The 23,287-nt window shown below is 43.7% G+C and overlaps 2 protein-coding genes across 2 annotated transcripts in view; both read left to right on the forward strand.

Annotated features, from left to right (window-relative positions):
* The window catches only part of NUP93 (nucleoporin 93), a 567,849-nt gene that overhangs the window by 271,016 nt on the left and 273,546 nt on the right, over positions 1 to 23,287 (forward strand). Inside the window, exons 8-10 of the mRNA XM_086947697.1 lie at positions 14,195 to 14,334; positions 14,620 to 14,752; positions 16,365 to 16,522. Of these exons, the coding sequence (XP_086803823.1) occupies positions 14,195 to 14,334; positions 14,620 to 14,752; positions 16,365 to 16,522 (431 nt within the window). The remainder of the gene's footprint in view (positions 1 to 14,194; positions 14,335 to 14,619; positions 14,753 to 16,364; positions 16,523 to 23,287) is intronic.
* LOC147673769 (uncharacterized) lies at positions 6,936 to 8,441 on the forward strand. The gene has a single exon (XM_086946511.1). It carries the CDS (start codon positions 6,936 to 6,938, stop codon positions 8,439 to 8,441), a length of 1,506 nt encoding a protein of 501 aa, XP_086802637.1.

The raw sequence follows: 23,287 nt of genomic DNA on the forward strand, positions 1-23,287 counted from the left end.
TATATAGTAAACCACTAGGTGGTTATACTATGCACAGAGTCCACAGATTCCCCAGAAGTGTACTGGACTCAATGCAAACCTAAAGTACACTATTTCTGGTAGTGTGGATGAGCAGCCTTAGGCCTAACACAGAAAAGTGTGAGACATTTATTGTGCACACATTGACCAATGAATGATACATGGCACTTGACTCAAAAAGGAGACCCTCCCCAATTTTATGAAAATGAGCTTTGCTGAAGATTTATTTTAAGACCAAAATCTAAGCAAAAAGGTGAGTATGTTTTAAATAGAAATTCTTTAGAGTTTCAAAACAGAACAATGTTCAGTCTTCGCAATGTTAAACTATTGAGAAAAACAACAATTCAGTTTTACAGGTAAGTGAACAACTTACAAATCCAGTCTTCTGGTTGCAGGGTTAGCAGAGGGCAAGATTCAGGTAAGCACAACACTGCACCACTAGCACCACAGGGGTTGCTGGGTGCAGAGGTCAGACTTGAAGATCAGGGCCAATGTTACCCAATGGAGACTGAGGGTGCTTGAAGACGCATTGCTTGCTGGTGTTCAAAGTGGCTGCAGGACTCAAGCTTCGAAGGTTAAGGCAAGCACAGGGGTGGCCACAAGGCAGCGCCAAACATGCACCACTAGCAACTGGGACGGCTGGGTGCAGGGTGCAAGAAGAGCATTGGGTGCCCAATGCAATTCAGTTGAGAAACTTGGTTTGGAAAACAGGCTACAAACTGAAGGCTGCACGAAGGAAACCAGTGACCGCAGAATTAAGTTGGGATGCTGTAGGGTGTAGGGACACAGTCGGTCGAGCTCCTCAAAACCCAGGGGGTTTGGGTGCAGGGGAGTCCTTTGAAGTCTGTTTTCTCTTACCGGAGCCGATCGCGGATGGGGGAGCCTTTGGATTCACACTGCAGGCGTCATTGTGGAGTCCAGGAGGGGTCGGCCAATGCTTGGCTTGAACTCAGGATCGCTGTGGAACCTTTTCTGGTTCGGTGTACCAACTGGACACAGGCCGGAGGTGTCTCGTGCAGAGTGGCCAAGGATCACGGATCTGGAGGGCACAAGAGTCCCCAGTCCGCTGTTCTCAGGAGTTCTGGCCTTTCTCAAAGGAAGGCAGCCCTCCCAGGGGTTGTGGAGGTTGCTGGCTGCAGGACAGGCATAGTTCTTTTCGCAGGGTCTTTGAAGCTGCAGACAGGCCTGTAGACCCGGGCTACATTAGTGGGTGTGGACAGTCTTCTCTGCACGGCTTCTTCTTCGTCCTTAGACCAGCAGGAACTAGTTTTGGGGTCTGGTGGTTCAACCTACTGCTTCGTGAGGAGAAGAGTAAATGTAAGCAGTTGGAACGTAAATGGAGACAGGATTATGACCCTCTAGCCAAACTGGCTTATAAATCAGCCCGGAACCATTTTCACAAACTGAAACGCTCCTCTATGAGAACTTACTTTTCCACTCTCATTCAACAGGCGCATAACTCCTCCAAAACTCTTTTCTCCATTGTGAAAGACTTTGTTAATCCCCCGGCTTCAAAATCCCAATGTATCCCCACTCAAGATCTGTGTAATGGACTTTCGGATTACTTTCAGGAGAAAATAGTCAAACTCTCCTCCTCCTTTGCTACGGTATCTTCTAACCTCCTTGTAGATAATCCATGTTCTACTCCCTGTTCTTTCAATTCTTTTAATGAGCTGACTCCAGACCTTGCGCTGTCTCTGCTACACAGCGTAAAGTCTGGTTCCCCTTTGGACCCAGTCCCGGCTAAAGTCATGGGCATTCTTGCCCCGGTTCTAGTAAATCCATTTCTCTCCATCTGGAATACCTCCCTGTCCTGCGGACAGTTTCCTTCAGTGTGGAAGCAGGCCAGGCTAATTCCCATACTGAAGAAACCTGGCGCCGACCCCCTACAATTTAGCAACTATCGGCCCATATCGCTCCTGCCCAAACCTGCTAAGATCTTGGAGAAGGTGGTACAGAAACAGTTGGCGCAGTATCTAGAATCTAACCAGCTCCTACATGACTCCCAGTCCGGTTTCAGAACTGGTTACAGCACTGAGACGGCGCTGGTAGAAGTCTCTGAGATCATTAGGGAATCAGTGGATAGGGGCGAGGAGGCCATGTTGGTCCTCCTCGACCTATCCGCTGCATTTGATACTGTTTCCCATAATATACTTACCACCCGTCTACAACAGTTAGGGGTAGGAGGCACAGTGCTGGCCTGGACTAAATCTTTTTTGTCCAGTCGATCGCAGAGGGTTACGTTGCACCCTTTTGAATCTGAGGACAAACCCCTCCTGTGCGGAGTGCCCCAGGGTTCGGCCTTGAGCCCTTTATTGTTTAATGCCTATGTGGCTCCTCTTGCCAGGGTAGTTGAGTCTTGGGGTGTCAGAGTGGTCTCTTATGCTGACGATACTCAGCTTGTTTTCTCCTTTAGAGACCACTCTGACTCCCTCTTTTCCAACTTTAGAAACTGCCTTGGCAATATTTGCACATGGATGGCATCTAATCACCTTGCCCTTAACACCGACAAAACGGAGGTTCTCTTTTTCAGCAAGAAATCCCCCCCTCCTGCAAATCTTTGGTGGCCCACTGTTTTGAATCCTCCCCCCTCTCCTGTACAAGCGGCTCGTAACCTTGGTTTTACCTTTGACAATGCTTTGACTGGAAGGGTCCAAGTCAACAAAGTGGTAGGTGCTTGTTTCTCCAAAATGCGAATGATCAGGAAAATTTTCCCTTACCTCCCTCTATCATCTCGCAAAACAGTCGTCCAGGCACTCATTACCACTCACCTAGACTATGCGAATAGTCTATATGCAGGTGCCCCCTTATACCTAATTGACCGCCTGCAAATTGTCCAGAACGCGGCAGCTCGGCTCATTTGTAATATCCCCGCTCGTACCTCGGTCAGGGCCTACCGGGATGAGCTTCACTGGCTCCCCATAGCCCGTCGCATTGATTTTAAAATTCTGACCCTGACATTCCGAGCAATCCATGGAATTGGCCCTCTCTATCTGAGAAAACGTCTTATGATCTCTTCGTCAGTTAGACACCTAAGATCTAATAGCTTGCGTCTTCTGACGGTGCCAAGATTTAAGCTTTCTCGTAGTGGCGGTAGATCTTTCACCGTCACTGCTGCCAAGCTCTGGAATAGCCTTCCTCTTGATCTCAGGTTCTCTGATTCCGAGCCAGCCTTTCGTCGCCAACTCAAGACCTGGTTGTTCACTATTCATTAGGGCTGCAGTTCTCTTAGGTTCAGTATTTTCTTTTTCCTGATTGTGATGTATCCTTGGTTTACTCTTTTTGGGGACTCTCATGTAATCTTAGCGCCGGGACACTTCCGCCAGAGGTAGCCGTGCGCTTTATAAGCTTCAAATAAATAAATAAATACTAGGTTTCGTTTTTTATTTAAGGGAGTGACAGGTAGGGCCAATGGTCACCATACCTGGGGTGTCTAAATCCTCAATTATGCCACCCGCCTCTGGGAGGAGGCATAGTCCTAGTCCTGATAGGAGGAGTCCCCTCATCTTCAAGATGGTGGAGACTGAAAGATGTGCTTCATCTCGCCTCCTTCACCTTAGGGGTGGAGTTAGCAGAGGTGGGCACATCTCCTATTCTTCCTAGTTCTATGCACCCCTAGTGGGTGTGTAAACCAGGGGCTGCCATTACAGTGCGCACACATACACAACCACATGTGCAATGCACAGCACTACATGGTGTATGTCAGGGTATAGTTAGGTACACAGCAGCTGAACTTTACATGAATGGACTAGTAGGCTTCCCTCCATTGACACAAAAAGGCATGTTCACTCTGAGTACCATCACAATCACAGTATGCTGCCACCACTGCGCTCATGCTGCTCAACTCTTGGTAAGGGCAGCAGCCCTTGGCCACTAAAAGGGTAAAGCTTTGTGGGCCCTTCCCGATCTAACAAGACCGCAGTTTGTGTGAATGGTCTAAATCATAGCAAACATGTATGATCTGTGTTCGCCCATAATGAGAAAAAAAGTATCAATGATCCAAATATCGTTGCAGCTGTGTCACACAGGGCATCAGGGCAGGGGTGAAAGTACTTCACGTTGAGCAATTTTTCCGCCCCTATAAACAGTACCCTTTTTATGAGTGAAAATGCCAATCAGTCTCACACAAGTTGCTCACCTTGTTCTCCGTTCCTCCACTCAACTTAGTATAACAAGAGTGTAAAATTAACCCTTAATATACATGCTTTCCTATTTGTCTGGGTCTCATGACCTTACAAGTATTTAAACCTAGATCCCTTCCTATATATTTGCTATTAATTATAGGACCAGGCTATACAATAATGGTCTCACATAGACAAAGCATATACTCCTTCACCTGCGTAAAGTTCCAACAATCAACATCTGTGTATTAATTCAAATAATCCTGGGCACGCACCTACAATCTCATATTAACTTATCAATTAATAGAACCTCTGCTGTATGACTACAATAGTCGATATATACCAAGTAACAATTCTACCCAACTGCTCCCCTTCTATTGTATTATCTCATATTTCTTTCTCCATTTTGTATTAGATACAACCCCACGTTTTCCCCCAAAGTGACCCCTAAATATGGCTAAGTCTCACCTTCTCTTATACGTTCCTCATATCCACCCACACTTTATCCAGCAGGGTTTCCATATAACATAATTTGCAGTGCAATGTGCTCTCTTCACCATTATGAGAAGGATAGGTGTATCTCAATTATGGTTAGACCCATTTTAAGTACAAATAATTTAAGGTAATAATTTTTATACTCTAAAATATATACACCCTGGAAAAAGTTCTTGGCTTGCAGTTCACTACATATCAAAACAAGTGTTGGCTGGACTTTGAAAATAAGTGTAACATACTCCAAACTGGAATCAAACTATGGAATATATTCAAGGTATCAGTAGTTAAACTGAAGATGCATACTGTCATCAGATTAACGTACCACTGAATCAGAGCATAAGAAGACTAAAACACAAAAACGTATGACCTAATAACTAATATATTTTGTTACTTTACCTGTACTAAATAGTCATGTACTTGAAACAGATTGCAACCAATAGTTATCTGAATTTAAGGTCGCTTACACCCACACCTTTTTGTCGCATAATTCCATATCCAACAACTAGTGGACTTCACACATACCAGGGAATGCCAACACATGCATACAAAATGTAGCACATATATTTAGACTTTAAGACGAGTGGCAGGTAGTGCAAGGCCCTAATTCTCATTATCTTCTAATGAAGTCACATGAAAGAATGAGGACCACAGAAATGGCTTTATATCGCTTTCCTGTAGACTTTCTCCTGCCTGAAATGACATTTTCTGGCGACCCACACAGTCAGATGAAACTAGACAGAAGATCTACCTATCGCACACTCCAATGCTGGAAAGATAATATAGTCATAAAACAGACTCTGGAGGTTAAAGAACAGTGCAAACATATATCATAAAAGGAGAGGAAAATATGAAACTTATCACAAGAAATATACGTTTCAAAACAAAGGCATACATCAAAACATTTGAGTGAAGTGAAGATTTCTTTACAATCCTACTTCTTTTTACTAAGAGCTCAAGCTAAAAAGGACACTTTATCCAGTATTGGGGTATCTTTCATAGATTCACATGCCTGAATCATTCCCCGTCGTCGAGGCGGGAGTCCCACGGTAAATAAAAAAGCAGTGCCAAAAGCACTTTGCAGTAGTAGGCCCTAGAAAAAGGCCTGAGGCCTATATTATAGTAGCCTATCTACCTCATTATGCTAAAAGACCCAAAGTCTTTGCTCCAACCAATCAGCTCACAGCACCCTCTAGAACCTTCCCTGCAGAGCCAGCTCTCCTCAGATTTTCACCGCACGTCGTGTGGAAGGGAGTCTCCCTGAGTCTTGACTCAGTTTTTTCTTCAAGAGCTTCAAGATGTCTGACAAGAAGGCCTTGTTTAGACCCTGCAGAACATGCGAGAAGAAGAGGGTCCATGTGGATGACCAACACAAGGACTGCATTTATTGCCTGTATCCCAAGCATGAGGCAAAAACCTGTAAGATCTGCCTTTCCTTCCCTTCCAAAACCTTAAGGGATAGGGAGGCCAGAGTCCTTTTGTGGCTTAAATCCTCTTCCACGGATGATGACGACAGAGCCTCTACCTCTAGCAAGAGGGCGAGGTCTCAAGAGGATAAGACAAGTGAGGGGAGAAAGCATGTTAAGACCTCCCACTCTACTTCAGGCTCTTCACAGAGATCCAAACATTCTGTCTCTGGAGCCTCAGCAAACCAACGATCCGGCAAAGAAAACTGTGAGTAAGACTTCTACTGTCTCCTCTCCAGTGACCACTGTCTCTACTTTAACCTCTTCTATGGATATGATATCCACTACATCTATTACTACTCCGATTGTGTCTACAAAAATTTGTATTTTGACAAAAAGAACTCTCGTGGACGACTCGTCGACGAAGACGCCATCATCATCAAAATATTTGTCATCCAAGAAGAGCCCGTCGACGAAGTCGTCGACGCCGCCGTCGACGACTGCCTCATCGACGAAGAAAGCATCGACGTCTATCACGTCGACGACGAGCCCGTCTACGGTTACCCCGCCGACGACCGTCCCGTCGACGGTGGCTCCATCGACGTCGAGTCCATCGACGACTGTCCCGTCGACGTCGAGCCCGTCGGCGACAGTCCCGTCGACGGCAAGTCTATCGTCGACGATGCCCTCGTCGTCGATCTCGTCGACGATAAACCCGTCGACGACGGCATCCTTTCAGCAAGTGGATGCACCTTGGTCACCGGGGTCATCAAGATCGATGGGATCAGCTTTACTAAGACCTACCACTGGGAATCAGGCCTTTTGTACGCCAATAGCGACAAAGAACTTTCAACTCGTGTCTTATAAGAGACAACAGGGTTCATATATATCTCCACTTATGCCTTCTCATCTTCTAGAAACTTATGCTGATGATGAAGAAGATGATGAAGAAGATGATGATGATGAGCATGCTTTTGGTGTGGCACGTCACCCATCCGAGCTTGTCATCAAGTGCCAAGATGATGATGAAGACGATTCCTATGCTGAACACTACTACCAGGAGGATATCATAGTGCCTCATTCATTGGAACATCAGAGACGGCCTAGAGTCCCGGAAGTCACTCAGTTGCCGCCTAATTTGATACAAGATTTACAGGCTATGCTGGCGGACTACAAGCAGCGTTTTCCACCGCAAGTACCTCAATCTGATTCTGTAGTTCCTCCTCAGCAACATCCACCGGTTTCTCCAATTGTGGAAACTCTGCAACCGGTCTTGCCTCCACAAACTCCGGATACGTCATCGGAAGAGGAGGTAGAAGATGGAGAGTTGCCTAACATACCTTCATCAGACCCATGGGATGAATATGTTATACCCATGCCGTCCCCTCCAACTCCACAACCTTCAGATTCACCGCCTGAAGATGTAGGTGGTTTTCACAACCTGATGCAGAGGGCATCAACCAGGTTTAAGCTCCCGGTTACAGTGGAGCTAACGGAGTGTTTTCTCCATGACTTTAAAGAGGAAACAAGAAAGATATCTAGAGCCATTCCCATGATTGAGTATATTTGGAAGGAAGGCCTAAAAATAATGAAAAACCCTGCATCTGTGCCTGCTGTGTTACCCAGAATAGAAAAGAAATATCGTGCTCCGCTCTCTAGTCCGGCGTGCCTTATTGGTCATCCACGCCCGGATTCGGTAATCTCTCAGGCGGCGCAACACAGGTCAAAGAACCCAGCTACCCCTATTTCTACTCCACCAGATAAAGAGGGGCGACGATTAGACCTTATTGGGAAGAAGTTTTCCACTATGGCTGCAGCATCCATCAGGATAGCAAATTCAATGGCGATTATTGGGCGCTACGATCGCCAAATGTGGTCGGAGATGGCTAGCTTCATAGAGCTGTTGCCAGAGGACAAAAGACAAGAAGCCAGGAAAGTTTTAATGGAAGGAGAGCGGGCAGCGGAAGAATCCATCGACTGCGCTCTAGATATGGCGAATACGAATTTCAGGCAGTTGGCTGGGGCAGCTGTCCTGAGACGTCAAGGGTGGTTAAAAGCCACTACATTTCGTCCGGAGGTACAATTGAAAATACTGGACATGGCATATGACGGAGAGTCCCTCTTTGGGAAACATGTTGATGAGGCTCTCCAGACGATTAAAACTGACACAGATACTGCAAAGTCACTAGGATCATTGCAATATAAAAGAGGATCGTTCAGAGGAGCTAGAGGACGAGGTTATTCGTCCAGAGGAAGTTATTACCAGCAAGGCAGACAATATCAACCACAATACCGCCAAAACTATCAGTCCTCTTACAGACAATCTGGATCGGCTGGTTTCTCTCGCCAAGGAGGAAGAAGGCGCGCAAACAACCAAGGACGAGACAGTCACAAGAAACAGTGAGAGCAATTGGGCGCCACCTCCAATCCCTTACCTTCCTGTGGGCGCGAAGATATCTGCTTTCCAACAGCAATGGCAGAATATAACATCGGATCGGTGGGTGTTAGACTTGATCCAACATGGTCACACCCTAGAGTTCATCACCAAACCTCCACCAACTCCGCCCAGGGGTCCCCCTCCCCCTCGTCTTCACTTATTGTTCAAGGAAGTGCAAGCTATGCTTCTCAAAAATGCAATAGAGAAAGTTCCAAATCATCAGAGAGGGGCAGGTTTTTATTCCCGTTTTTTCCTCATAAAAAAGAAAACAGGGGAATGGCGACCGATCCTAGACCTACGCAATCTGAACAAATATCTCAAGAAGCAGGGATTTCGAATGGTCACCCTCTCGGACATTCTCAGTTGCCTCAACGAGGGAGATTACATGGCTTCCTTGGACATGGAAGACTCATACTTCCACATCCCAATCCACCCAAACCATCGGAAGTACCTCCGTTTCACTGTGGCCGGCGCCCATTATCAATTCAAAGTTCTCCCATTTGGCCCCAAGGATTTTCACGAAGTGCCTGGCCCCTGTGGCAGCAGCTCTTCGGGCAGCAAAAGTGCAGGTCTTCCCGTATTTGGACGACTGGCTAGTCAAAGGTCCATCAGAAGCCAAAGTAAGATCCGACATTACGGCATGCCGCAATCTCTTCGCAGCGCTTGGCCTCACAATCAACAAAACCAAATCTCAGATGCATCCAAAACAAAGCCTGTTGTTCCTAGGAGCTTGCTTGGACACAGTGGAATGCAAGGCATCCTTATCTCGAGAGAGACAACTCCGTCTGCAGGCGTTGGCCAAAAATCTGGCAAGAAGGTCACTTTCAGTTCGCCTATTTGCATCACTTCTTGGGATGTGTTCTTCAGCCATCAACCTCATTCCATTGGCGCGTCTAAAGATGCGGCCACTGCAAGAGGAGCTAAACTGTCAATGGCATCAAGCGACAGGTTCATTCGAGGACACCATCACAATCACCAACAGGATGGTGCATGCACTCCAATGGTGGTCTCAGATCAGCAATCTGGAACAGGGGCTCTCATTCTTGCAAAATCCTCCGGATTTTATTCTGACGACGGATGCGTCCATGAAGGGCTGGGGTGGTCATCTCCAGGACCTGCAGGTGCAAGGAAAATGGTCTCAGCAACACAAGAAATGCCACATCAACAGTCTAGAGTTGAAAGCCATTTGTCTGTCTCTTCAAGCGTTCCTCCCCAGGATAGTGGGATCTTCGGTTCTAGTCAGAACGGACAACACCACAAGCATGTTTTATATCAACAAGCAGGGAGGAATGAGATCGGCAACGTTATCCAAACAAGCCCAAGAGTTATGGAAATGGTTAATAGTTCACAACATAACTCTCAAAGTGGAGCACGTCAGAGGCCTCTACAACACCTTGGCAGACAAACTGAGCAGAACATTGTCAGATTGCCATGAGTGGGAACTGGACAACGGGCAGTTGAACTATGTGTTTCAGAGATGGGGCAAACCCAGGTTGGACCTATTTGCGACCCAACAGAACAAGAAATGCCGGTACTACGCCAGCAGATATCCTCAACAGGGGTCAAGGGGGAATGCCCTTTCGATGCGATGGTCAGGGACCTATGCATACGCTTTTCCTCCGATCCCTCTGATTCCACGAGTGGTGCGCAAAATGAAAATGGAGAGTTGTCGCCTTCTCCTCATTGCTCCCAAGTGGCCTCGCCAGTATTGGTTTCAGGAACTCATGCTACTTTCACAGGAACCACCGATCAAACTGCGTGTAACTCCGAGGTTACTGTCACGCAACGAGGGTCAGGTACTTCACTCAGATCCTCAATCGCTGAAATTGCACGCATGGCTCCTAACTTCCTAGAATTCGAACATCTTCAAATTCCTCAGGACTGCCGAGACATTTTAGAGAAGGCAAGAGCCCAGAGTACATTAAAAACTTATCGTCTCAAGTGGAAGCGTTTTTGCGCATGGTGCATCTCTAGTGCTTTACACCCTATAGAGGCGCCGGCAGAAAAAATATTACCCTATTTATTGCATTTAGCGCAATCTGGCCTTTCTTTTTCATCAATAAAGGTCCACTTAGCGGCCTTATCCAGGTACAGAAAGATGACTAACTCTCAGTCACTCTGCTCTTCATCGCTAATCAAGCAGTTTATGAGGGGTCTGTTCCGGGCTTATCCCCCAGTGAAGCCCTCACCACCGGAATGGGAGCTCAACACAGTTCTATCACAGCTGATGAAGCATCCGTTCGAGCCTATCCATAGAGCCGACCTAAAGTTCTTGACATGGAAGATTGCTTTATTACTGGAGCTAACTTCCGCAAGAAGAGTGGGAGAAATTCAAGCTTTCACTATAAAGGAGCCCTTTTTACATTTCTCCCAGGACTATGTCACTTTACGAACGAATCCAACGTTCATACCGAAAGTGCCTTCCCAGTTTCATCTAAATGAACCTGTCAAGCTGAAAGTTTTCTTTCCAAACCCGTCAACCCCGGCTGAAAAGACATTGCATTCTTTGGACATCAAACAATGCTTAAAATTCTATCTTCAGAGAACCAAGACTTTGAGAAAATCAGATCAACTGTTTGTAGCTTATGGCCAGACTACATTGGGGAAAGCGGTTACTAAAGCCACGATTTCAAGATGGATCGCATCCGCTATTCAATTCTGACACGTCAAGGCTAATCGACCATTGACAAGATCTGTTCGATCTCACTCCACAAGAGCTGTAGCAGCGTCTGCGGCTTTGTTTGCAGGAGTGACACTTGAGAACATTTGCCGTGCTGCGACATGGAAGAATGTCCACACATTTACAAGACATTACTGCCTGCAATCAGCAAATCAGGATGATGCGGCAGTGGGCCAAGCTGTTTTACGTCACCTGTTTCCATAAGGAGTATGTTCAGGTACTGATGTTCACTTATGTCATATAAAGTACATGCAATTCAATAGATTGTTTTTAAATATGCAGATATATGCTAACATGTTATGTATTTTTGTATGATGCTTAAGATTTCTTTCCAGAAAGAAAATGCATAATTTCAATGTTGAACTTGAACATGATTTATTAATAGATCAATCTCTAGGCGTTTGTTGGTTGTTGGTTGTTGACGATACATTCAAGGGGGTGCACTGTAATAAGTCTCCCACCATCCGCAACCGACTTTGCCTGGCTTACTGCTTGCTATTCTGATTCAGGCATGTGAATCTATGAAAGATACCCCAATACTGGATAAGAAAACAAGTTACTTACCTGTAACTTCAGTTATCCAGTATTGGTATCTTTCATAGATTCACATGCACCGACCCTCCTCCCCGGCGAGTCAGTTCTCTAAGTTTGGGGTACTTGTTCCCACTTGTGCTACGAAAATCTGAGGAGAGCTGGCTCTGCAGGGAAGGTTCTAGAGGGTGCTGTGAGCTGATTGGTTGGAGCAAAGACTTTGGGTCTTTTAGCATAATGAGGTAGATAGGCTACTATAATATAGGCCTCAGGCCTTTTTCTAGGGCCTACTACTGCAAAGTGCTTTTGGCACTGCTTTTTTATTTACTGTGGGACTCCCGCCTCGACGACGGGGAATGATTCAGGCATGTGAATCTATGAAAGATACCAATACTGGATAACTGAAGTTACAGGTAAGTAACTTGTTTTCATTTTCACTAGGGGGGAAAATAACTGGCTAATCAACTGCTACTGCAATATATGTTCATGGTTCATGGTAAGACTTTTCATACCGAGTGTGGTTCAGTACGTGAATGCCTGTCGGTTCCTTATTGGAAGCCCAGGGCCTTGTAAAGGCATGTTGAGGTGGAGGCGCCATCCCAGACTTGCATACTTGGTGAAATATGTATATTTCTTGTCTAGGCAGACTAGCCAAGATTAAAATGATGATCAGACCGAGATCCTTTTCACACACTTCTAATAAGGCTAGAGAAATTCACCTTTCAGCATCTACAGCGGATGTGCTTACACTTTGTATGGAAAGTGAAGTTTCTTATAATTTCACAAAATTATCTAAGAGCATCAAAGAAGAGAAGCGGTTTGCACCTCCTAGATATAAAAAAATATTACTGGGTTTCCCATCACAGGATAACTGGAAAATAGCCCCTCTGTGTCGATGCAGCCTGGGTGCACATGGAGTAGGCAGTATGGTTCTTGGACCGTTTCCATCTACTTCAGAAGCAGCACATCCACCTCCACCAGGGAGTTTCTGTTCATGTAAGGGGGCAGGCATTACACCCTCCCTATTATTGCTGAGCTTGAGTTCCTCATTCTTGAAAAGCTAGATGCCGCTATCTTTCACCTCTTTTTGTAAAACCTGGCCATCAAAGTTGGTACTAGGAAGCCACTTATAAGGTGACAGTATATAAGCAAATGGCTAGGGTACTGTCACTTGGGATTACAGTGGCGTCTTGATCCAAGAATCGAACATGGCCCTTTGTTATCTGTCAAAACACAGTCTTGAGCCCCTCCTCCTTCCCTTTAAATTTTCTTTTAAAAGTTGAGCCGCATGTACATTTTAATACAGTTTCCCTGCGAAATTAAGTGCCATAGCTTTTAAGTGTATTTCTTAAAAACACTTTCAGAATATTCCAATTCATTTTCTGCCAAGTGAGTCTAGTCCTCTCTATGGATCCTCACCTCAGTGAGCCCATTCAAAAATAAAATCTTTTGGGTAGCATTGGCATTTTAGAGCACAATGTCTCTTAGAAATAGTCTAAAAAGCTGTAGATTCCAATTCACTTGTTCGATACTTTTTCTGTATGTTCGCATACACACTCACAGAATAGACAAATTTTAGACAGCAGTGTTGCAAGTTCAACTCACAAAAAGAGCAGGTGGAGCATGAGCAAAACTCTCTGCTCATATTGCTTGGTTGCCAAAACTTATTTTCCTTTGTCTTTCCTATGTGATCCTAATGTGCATTCTTCATGTTGGGCATGGACTAGTTTATCATATCTTAATTCAAACCCTGTCCTCCCCTACCTCTTCCACACTCTTACTCCCCTCTCTATCATGCCCTTCACTACCCTACCCTATTCTTTTCTTCTCTTCTCCATTCTGTGTGTATATCAAATAGAGGCCAAGATAAAGAAAATGTTACTTCTCTGTAATCCTAGTACTCCTAACCTGCCTTTCCATTATAAGTGAATAAACATGCCTTTCTCCCACAGTTGGAGCATGAGCGCAACTGAGAAAGATCTCACTCTGATCTTCCAGTCAAAATGAATTCCCATTATTGACCATGCTCTACCATCTGAGACAACTGAGTTTGGAATTGATAATGCTAAACATATTTCTACTGAGAGTTGTGCTTATCTACGCCAATTACTGTTCCATTTTTCCGTTTTTAAAGAAAGAATGAAAATTTTATTTTGTTTGGCTAGAGTCTTTTAGGTGCTTCATTGTAATTGGATGCTACAAAACTGAAAACATGTATGCTGCCTTTCGATAAGAGTGGTTTCTTTTATAAATTTGTTAAAAAAATTATGAGATTTTTGTATTTATACATTATGGGATCAGTCATTAGGGCAAATACATTCTTATTTTAAATGCAAAATGATTTTGACAAAGGAGACCGATAACATATAAATGAAGGCCAAATAGTTTAACCAGTTAATTCTGATGGGTTTTCCTTGAGTAATTACAATGGAATGTGAAGAACTAGTGAGTGTTTGATTTGGGATCTAGTCTCACTCAACAATGCTCATTGCCCTCTTTTTCTTTACAGAACATTACAGAGCTTTGGAGCATGGTGAAGCAAATGACTGATGTCTTGCTTGTGCCAGCAACTGACACATTAAAGAGCCGCAGCAGTATAGAGATGAGGATGGCTTTTGTGGAGCAGGCCCTAAAGTTTCTAGAGCAAAGGTAACAAGAAAACAACATAAAGGCATCTATGGTAGAACACGTTTAATTGGTGTGGCAACCGTTCTTTGTTAGACTTTGATCTGACATGTAATACATGCACAAACTGTCTGACAGTTCATACATGTTGCACAATAGTGCCCATCTAATTGTTTGTGGATTTTCTCACTTGTGATTCAACTCAGTTGCCTTTTTTGTATTTGCTTTGTGAATTGTGTTACTCTGTGATTTGTTTCCTTGTATTTAAATGTGTGGAAATACTGTTCTGAAGTGACTTTCTTTTGTCAGTTACAAAAACTACACCTTGGTGACAGTCTTTGGAAACCTACACCAGGCTCAGTTGGGCGGAGTGCCTGGTACGTATCAGCTCGTTCGCAGTTTCCTCAATATCAAGCTTCCTGCTCCACTTCCTGGTCTTCAGGTACTACAGCCCTAAATTGTATCATTTGCGCCATTTGGAAATAGAGAGATTAAACATTATAGTTGAAGGGTGCAGGCATTTCATCTACCTAACATACCTTTATGTATTTGAACCTGCATGGAACTCAGTTTGGCCTCCCTGTATTAATGTTGCACATCTCTGTTAAAGTATGCATCTTTTATTTCATTTGAATATATACTTGTGAAGGTTTGCTTTGCAGCCCTTTGTAATCAACAGTTATGCAGGTTTGTTAGCATTTTACTTGTGTATCCCATGGAGAAGGTCCTGTCTGTGCCAACAAATTGACACACACCACAAACATAGGGAGACAACAGTTTATTCATAACCGATAACATCCCAGGTCATACAATCCTTCATGTTCATATAGGGATTCTAATGTTCTCTTTTTTAGTGCCCCCTTTCCTTGCTCTTTATCCCTCTCTCCTCCTCCTAGTGTTCCTTCCTTTATCTCACATTCCTATTATCTTTTTCCTTTATTTTGACTTTTTCTCTCTTCCAGGCACTCTTATTTCATCTCTTTCTTTTGCCTTTTATCTTCAAATCCCTTTTCATATGAATCAGTATCCAATTTTCTACAGCCTCTTTCTGCATTTGTCCATTGGTTTTCGCTTTCGCCATTTCTGCCTTGCCCCCCTCACTTCAGTCTTTCTCCTCCTTTTTCACCTTGTATTTCCTCTCTCATTGGTTCCTTTTCCGCTAAATTTTTCTTCTCCAGTTTCCTTTCATTTTTCCTTTTTAACACTCTCCTTCATATTTCATTCTCTCCTGTTATATCATTCTCCCCCTTTACCCCAGTCTTTCTGTCTCTCCTGCCCACCTTCTGCAGCATCCCTCTTTTTATTATTAACTTCAACTTACGTTTTCTACTTTTATGTTTCTCCTATTGTCTCCTTCGCTTTGCCTTTTTTCTTACCACTTGTCTTTTTATCTCCCTTCTATCTGCCACTTCCCATTCTCTTTATTTCTCCCCTTTTCCCCCTCCCTTCTTGTTTGTTACTCATCCTTCCTCTCGTTTTCATCTCTCCTGCTGCTTCCCTTCTCTCTTAGCTTTTTTCTTTTCCCCCTTGCCCCCCTCTGCTCCCATGCTCATGGTCTTCTTAATTTTGCTCATCATTCCCCACCCCTTTTTGTTCCCCATTTCTCTAATCTTTTCTCAGTTTGTTTGTTAACTTTTCCGGCCCATAGCCCCCATTCTTACCTACGTTTCTCTTTCTTACATATTCTAGTTTTTCTCCTCACTCCCGCCTAATTCGTTTTGTTTCTTTTATCTTGTCTCTCATTATCACCTGTCTCCTTTTGACTTCTTATTCCCCTTTGTCTCCTTGTCCTCGGTCTCCTTATACTCTTCCCTTTATTCTTCCACTTTCTTTGTTTTCTCTCTCTTCTATTTTCATCTTCTCCCTCTCCCACCATTCCTTCCTTAGAATTAGCTGTATGCCATACAGAAACATCCAACATCAATCTGCTTGGTTAGGAGTAGCTTAAGGACGTGGAATTTGTGTTTGTATCCTTTTGTTTCTGTAACACACATTTACAAGATTACTAAGCATTTTATTTAATGGATTGTTAATTTACTCTGTCTCCTCCTTAGGATGGCGAGGTGGAATGCCACCCTGTTTGGGCATTAATTTACTATTGCATTCGCTGTGGAGATTTAAATGCTGCGATGGTGGTGGTAAACCGGGCGCAACATCAGTTGGGAGAATTTAAAAATTGGTTTCAAGAATACATTCAGAGCGAAGACAGAAGGTATTTGCACACTGTATCATGAGAAAAATTAAAAAAGGATTGGTCTTCACCAGGCATCATTCAAATAGACTTGAGAATAGAAGCATTTCAGTTGTAATTCTTTATTGCTATTGATTACAAGATTATTATTTTGCCACTTACAATTGCATCATTGTTCAAACCTTTTGTAATTAACTGTACATGGATTCCCAGAATGACAAGTTTTGGTGCTGTTAATCCATCAAAGGTTGTAATACCTGACATGCAAGCCTAACATGCAAGCCTTCACACCAGAGTGTAGAAACTCAGCATCTAAAGTCATTTGCCACAGTGAACAGTGCCTAGTAGCGATCACCTTTTGCTCTCAGCCTTCGCCCATTGTAGACCTTTTTTTGTTCATATTTTTTACTAGTATAGTGGCATTTCCAGGTATAAAAGCACCAAGTTAACAGATATGACAGAATACGGTAAAAAAAACACAAGATTATACACTTTTACAGTTATACAAGGTGCATCTCCTCCACATGGTTAAAGTACTTGAGACTATACAATTATGCATGGGGCATATCTGCTCTGGCAAACTAAAGGACCATTCAAGAGCATGCCCCCCTAAAAAGAACCAGTGTGTCTTGTCAAACTGAGTTATTTGGCCTTGGATTATGGCTCAGTCCCTCTATGGAATCACCATGCACCCCACACCTTACAATGCTACTGTGCCACCCTTTGCCCCTAGCCTGGCACACTGAGACCTCAAGGCCAAGCAGTCATCTAGACCTCTAGCCCAGCCTTCCTGGTCAGGAGGGTCTGTGGTGTTATATCTCATTTAGCAACATTAAAACCAATGCGAAGAAATGCTTGTGTGTAGTTGTTGGCATCTACATCTAGCAGGAATTTGGGTATTGCCATTTTGGGGGCGATTTCATCAGATGCACCCCTGTGTTGGACAGTATAGTCCTCCCCTTGGCAGAACGAATATATTTCTCACCACATGTAGAAAGTCCCTCCTCTAAATCTCCACATCCTCTGCACGTTGGGAAGTATAGCACCAGATATGCCTGAGCATCTTGCATGTGAAACTAGATACAGATATTTGAATAGAATCCGCTGAAACGGAAACACAGTTGTAGCTTTCTTCAGGATCATCCGTGTGTGTCATCATTTCTCATTTTATAGGCAGCTTTGGTCTGCCTCCCAGTGACCCTTGAAGGGCAGGGAAGGAATCCTAGTTTAATCGTAAGGAACAATAGAGCAGCAAGACTTTATGTATACCCATTTCTCCTGTCAGAAGATTGGTTACACATTTGAAAGACCCTAAAAATACTAGATATGGGAAAAGAACATATTGGTGAAGGCCAAACTCTGACTGGAGGTCTGTAAAGAAGCAGATGAATTGCGGGTCACTACACACCTCAGTCTGGAGAGATCTGTGCTATCCCAGCTTCCAAAGTCCTTTTAGAGTGTGGATCTGCCTCAGCATTCCACCCATACTCCACATGGTTTCCTCATTTGTCTGTGCCAGTTAATAGCTTTCAGTGTGTCTCGCCACAAGTGAAGCATTGGGTCTGTTGGTAGGGAAGCCAGTGTGGGACTTTCCTTCCATAGAGAAAGTTTCACGGGTAAAGGTTTTCCATCACGCACTGTTCAGCTGGTTGGGGTCAAAATCTGGGTATATTTCCAGTTGTTTATCACTACCAGCTGTGAGGCATGGTAGAGTGACATGTTGGCCATCCTTATGCCTCTATTAAATAGTGACCTTAAGCAATTATCAGCACTCTAAGGATACTTCTGTTCCAATGAAAGTTCCTCATGAAGAATTTGCCATAGAATTTAGTTGGGGGTAATTGTGACCTTTGTGTAAGTGTTTGGTTACAGAGACCATATTAGTTGTGGCAGTCTGTCATATCAATAATAGCAGTAGGATAACCAATATGTCAGTTCATTCCGCAGTTAATCTATCAGAGGGACATGTTAACCATGCCCAAGGAACAACCAAGGGCCTTGACTCCACTGAGAAAGGCTGAGCCAAAATTACACCAACAAAACAAATGCCAGTACTGAGTTTATTTGGCAATTATCTTTAAATTAGAGTCCAATGTAGACTTATCACTGGTCTCAATGAAAGGTAAATTTCTCAAAATTGTTTTATTTTCCAACCTTATTTTTCATGTACAATAAATACCATCACAAAACATCTAACTTCCCAATAGACAGAATACCACCATACAACATATATTATTATATCAATCCAATACTCCATGTCGGACAACCCACACATTCAATGCTTTCTTACATCCATTTCACATTCACAACCGATTCATAACCCGCTCCACTCCTTCATCCAGAAGCCTGCGGGAGCACCCAAATTGAGTTGCAAATTGTCACAAAAAGGGGCTCCCCCAACAAGGGAGGGCTAAAGTGCACCCCGTAGACCCACAGCACAGATGTTCGGAACAATTGTAATACATCACAACATGCTCAACACTGTTAAACATCAAACTGTGTGTGCGTTATCAATAACCACTTAAATTGTAATGTTTATGCGTGACTTGAGGGAGGAGGGGGTTGGAGGGGGCGCTAGGTCGACGCGTTCCGAACCCTGTGATTGTCAGGGTTCTCCTCAGGACCAACCAAATCTAAAAAAAAAAAGGGAAAAAAAAAAGAATCTCTTACTGCTCTGAACCATATATTCTATCACCAAAGTGAGAAGAAACCTCAATGGTGCTTCAGCATCTTACCTTATTTAAGCTACGCAGCTACTCTTGCGGTGTATCTACAAAATAGAAAACCAAAAACAGAACAAAACTGAAATGACCAACTAAACTGACTCGCAGTCCTTGATTAAATTAAAGTAGGTGTAAGTGTCTGGGCAAATAGCCCTATCCATGGCAAGACTTACATGGTTCTGACGTCCAATTTCTGATAACAAGCGTACAGTGGCTTCCAAAGGATGCTGTTCCAGTAGATCCCGTGAGTGAATCTATGGAGTAGAGGAATAAACTCACTCAAACAGTCCACTGCGATAATGTAATCCTAAAGTCCGACCCCGCAACCTAATCCACATACCATGTATATGGGCGTGTGCTACTTCGGACCGCCGCTCACGCTGTACAAATCTGTGAAAGTTCAATCGGCAGGTTGCTCCGTCCGGCTGCAACCTGCAGAAAAGATCAAAGGAGGAGATTGAAACTAAAATTGCCTGGCGTTCTGATCTCATAAGTGCGTGATTGAGTGGGACTAGGATTGCTCCTGTTCTTCATGACTGCATATTTTTACCTGATAACAGCAGGGAAGACGCAGTCCTTTCTTCGATACGGCGTCTGGCTGATCGTCGTAGCACTTCCGCGGTGCCAATTCCCGCAAGAGAATGCGATGATTTGCCGGCATGCTGGGATGAGTTGTTTTACCCTCACGCGTTGCCAAGGCAACTATTGCTGCTGCCTCGTTTAACAAACTTCCACATGTGGCTGTCACCGATGCCAGATGGCTTCTTGCTATTTCGGGGCACTAATAGAGGCAGACGCTTTGGTGCGATAGCTGTGTCCATCATAGCTAGTGCTTTTTGGCACACGGAGTACACTATCACGCTACGACCATCAACAAAACTTTGCCATCTGCAATGTTGTCAATGTCTTAACTCGGAATAATGGAGCAGCATATAGCAATCTAATGTAGATAGAAGATTAACATGATAGGAGAAACACACTGGCTTCTCCTAATGTATGCCCCATGAGAGTCCACTCAGTTGCATAGTGGATGGGTGCTACAGAGCTATTCCGGTGCTACAGTCAAAGTGCCTACCTATTGTGGGCGTCAGCGGGCCTGTGTTGCTCCCTATCATCCTGTATTGCCATCTTCATGCAGGACTCAACAACAGCCCCTGTTGTGCAGATCAATTTTTGAAAATCTCCGAGATTTCATTCAGTCCATTGACAGCCGTATTGAACTTCATTATCAGCATTGCTTCACGCTGAGATAGACGTAACTCACTTTCACCTCCTCTTGGGTCATTTTCAATTTTGGAAATTGCAGTCCACTTTAAATCACTGATTGTGTGTTCCTTGGACTTCCAATGATTGACCAAGGGGGCATTTTCTACATTCCTCCTAATACTTGATTTGTGCTGTGTGATTCTCTGGCGAATCTCCTGACTTGTTTTGCCTATATATAGTTTGGGGCAAGGGCATAAAATGCCATACACGACCCCCTTCGATTTAAAAACAATTTTGAGAAATTTACCTTTCATTGAGACCAGTGATAAGTCTACATTGGACTCTAATTTAAAGATAATTGCCAGATAAACTCAGTACTGGCATTTGTTTTGGTTGATGTTAACCATGCCAGCTTCTATTTCCAGCCCTTGAAACATACATTCCAAGGTATGTAAAGATCTTGGTTGCAATTGTCATTTAAAGCCCTAGCTCACCTCTGTAGTCCCCCAACCAGGTACAAAACCCTTTAGACCAGTTGACCTTAAGGGAAGAGAATGCATTCTACAAATTTAATATTTGCAGTGTTTGAGGTAAAAGAGTACATTGTCTGCATAGAGAAACATGTTGTTTTTCACTTCCCTTCAGCACCTGTAGCAGGACACTTACTGGGAACCATTCTGCCAGGGCTATGTAGCTTAGGTTTTGAAGATGAGGGAAAGTGGGCATCCCTGCCTGCTTCCCCTAGCAACAAAGAAGGATCTTGAGACACCCCATTGGCCTGGACCTTCTCTGCGTCTGCTGTTTAACGAGAGAGCAGGGTGTAAGATACCCATGCGAAGAAGAGGAGGACATCGGTAAGGAGCCTCAAGGAGATTTATTCAAGAAATTCCTAACATAAGAACCCCATACTTCATCAGTCAACCAGAATCCAGCCTAACTGCTCTCCAACCACTCTTCCTCTGACCTCCAACATTCTGGACTCCCAACATTCCAGAATCCCACACACCTCCTCCCATGCAACATACAATATTTACATAATGTGAACAAAATAGCAACATAGCAAAGCAGACACATTTGGTTAATGTCACGAAATATAACAAAACTCATTTGGTGAATGTCACTTCATGATAGATGCACATTCCTAAACAAATACAGCACAAGTCTAACAAGAGGATAAGAACATATTCTAAACATAATCCCCTAAATAAGTAGGCCTATTCCTCACACGTTGGTTCTATCTTCTATTTTCTTCTTGAGAATTACTTGCCAGTGTGTTAAACTCCGGTTGCATGGGATGACATTTGGCTACCCTTGCTAAATTCCAAATCTTTGGATCCTCTATCCTTATGACATTCCTGAAAACCTTAATGATAATGGTTGGCTAAATTTTAAAACACTAGTTTCATCCATCCTTGGAGACTTGATTTTCACCCTATCCCCTCATGCACATCTGTCACGTTATCACCTATTCGAACATCATAGTAGTCAGTCAGTCAAAATACTTTTATTCGATTTTGATAAAATCATAAAAAGACATTCCATACAAAAATTCATGATTACATTTACAAATACATTTGGTACATCATGTTAAAAAGAGATTAAAATGCATGACCAAAGCTTTACAATGCAACCTTATAAAAGACAATATACGTATTTAAAAAGCTTTTAAAAAAATGTCTGCGACAGCATGTACAGTGCAAATGAGCAATTTAGTCTTCAGTGAAAAGGAGTCATTATATGCTCGCAGCAGGTACATGTTTAGCTTTAATGCGCGCTGCTGCGGTCAAAAAACTTCCCATGCAAAAGATTATACGAACAGTACTCATTGATTGTAAGTATAGCAGTGCCGGTTTAACTTGTCTGAAGCCCGCCTCCCTTAAGATAGGAAGCAAATATTGCCTTCGGGGCACTGAGAACAGTGTGCAAAACAGGACAAAGTGTGTGGTATCCTGTAATGAATGGTTGTCACAAGAGCACAAGGGGGCTGACTCTGGCTTAGCCCATGATGGATAATTTCCCAGTAGGTAAGGGATCAGATTTAGTCTGAATTTGGTCAGGAGGAACCTATGAAATGGTCTTGTCACTATTGTAAGGTAAAGTTCCATGGAGGGAGAACATTTTGTTAGATAATGAGCCCTAACCGAGGGCTTCTGCAATTCTATTTCTTCTCGGCTAGATCTTGCCAGGGACAAAAATTGCCTTTTGATCGAAACTATATCCTTGTTTGTGATACTTTTAGGTGTTTCAAATAGTTCCAATCTTCCTAACCGATGAAATTACCTCCTCAGATAGTCCAACCAAGGAATCTTTTTGTGGTGTTCCAGTGATTCAGGGTGACCTCTTTATTGAGCCATGTCTTTAGCCAGTAAATCAATGGGCCAGGTTTATCCTGTCAATTATATAATCCAGACCCACCTCCGAATGAATTGAGTAGGTTGGGGTAGATGGGGGGACTGATAATAATGAGCGTAAAAACCTGTTCTCTGCTCTCTGGATAGAATCAAGCTGTGCATAACCCCAAATTGGCGCACCATACATGGCTATTGACACGCATTTCGAGCTATAAACCTTCAATAGGGCCTCCATTAGCCTAGCGCCAAGTCTTTTGGAAAAGGCCATAAGGGCGGCCGATGACCTGGCCACCGATAGGCTTTTTGCTCTAACCTGTGGGCCCCACGTCCCCCTCTCGTCAAAGAGCACCCCTAGATAGGGAAAAACTGCCATTCTGGAGACCTCTAGACCCTTACACCTGAAGGTTTTAATCGTGCTTTTGCGCCTATGAACTCCTACTACCATTGTATGCGACTTGCCCACATTGACCTTCATGTCCAGATCGTCCATGAAGGTACCAAATGCA

The sequence above is a fragment of the Lissotriton vulgaris genome, chromosome 12, assembly GCF_964263255.1.
Source record: "Lissotriton vulgaris chromosome 12, aLisVul1.2, whole genome shotgun sequence".
Classification (NCBI taxonomy): Eukaryota; Metazoa; Chordata; class Amphibia; order Caudata; family Salamandridae; genus Lissotriton; species Lissotriton vulgaris.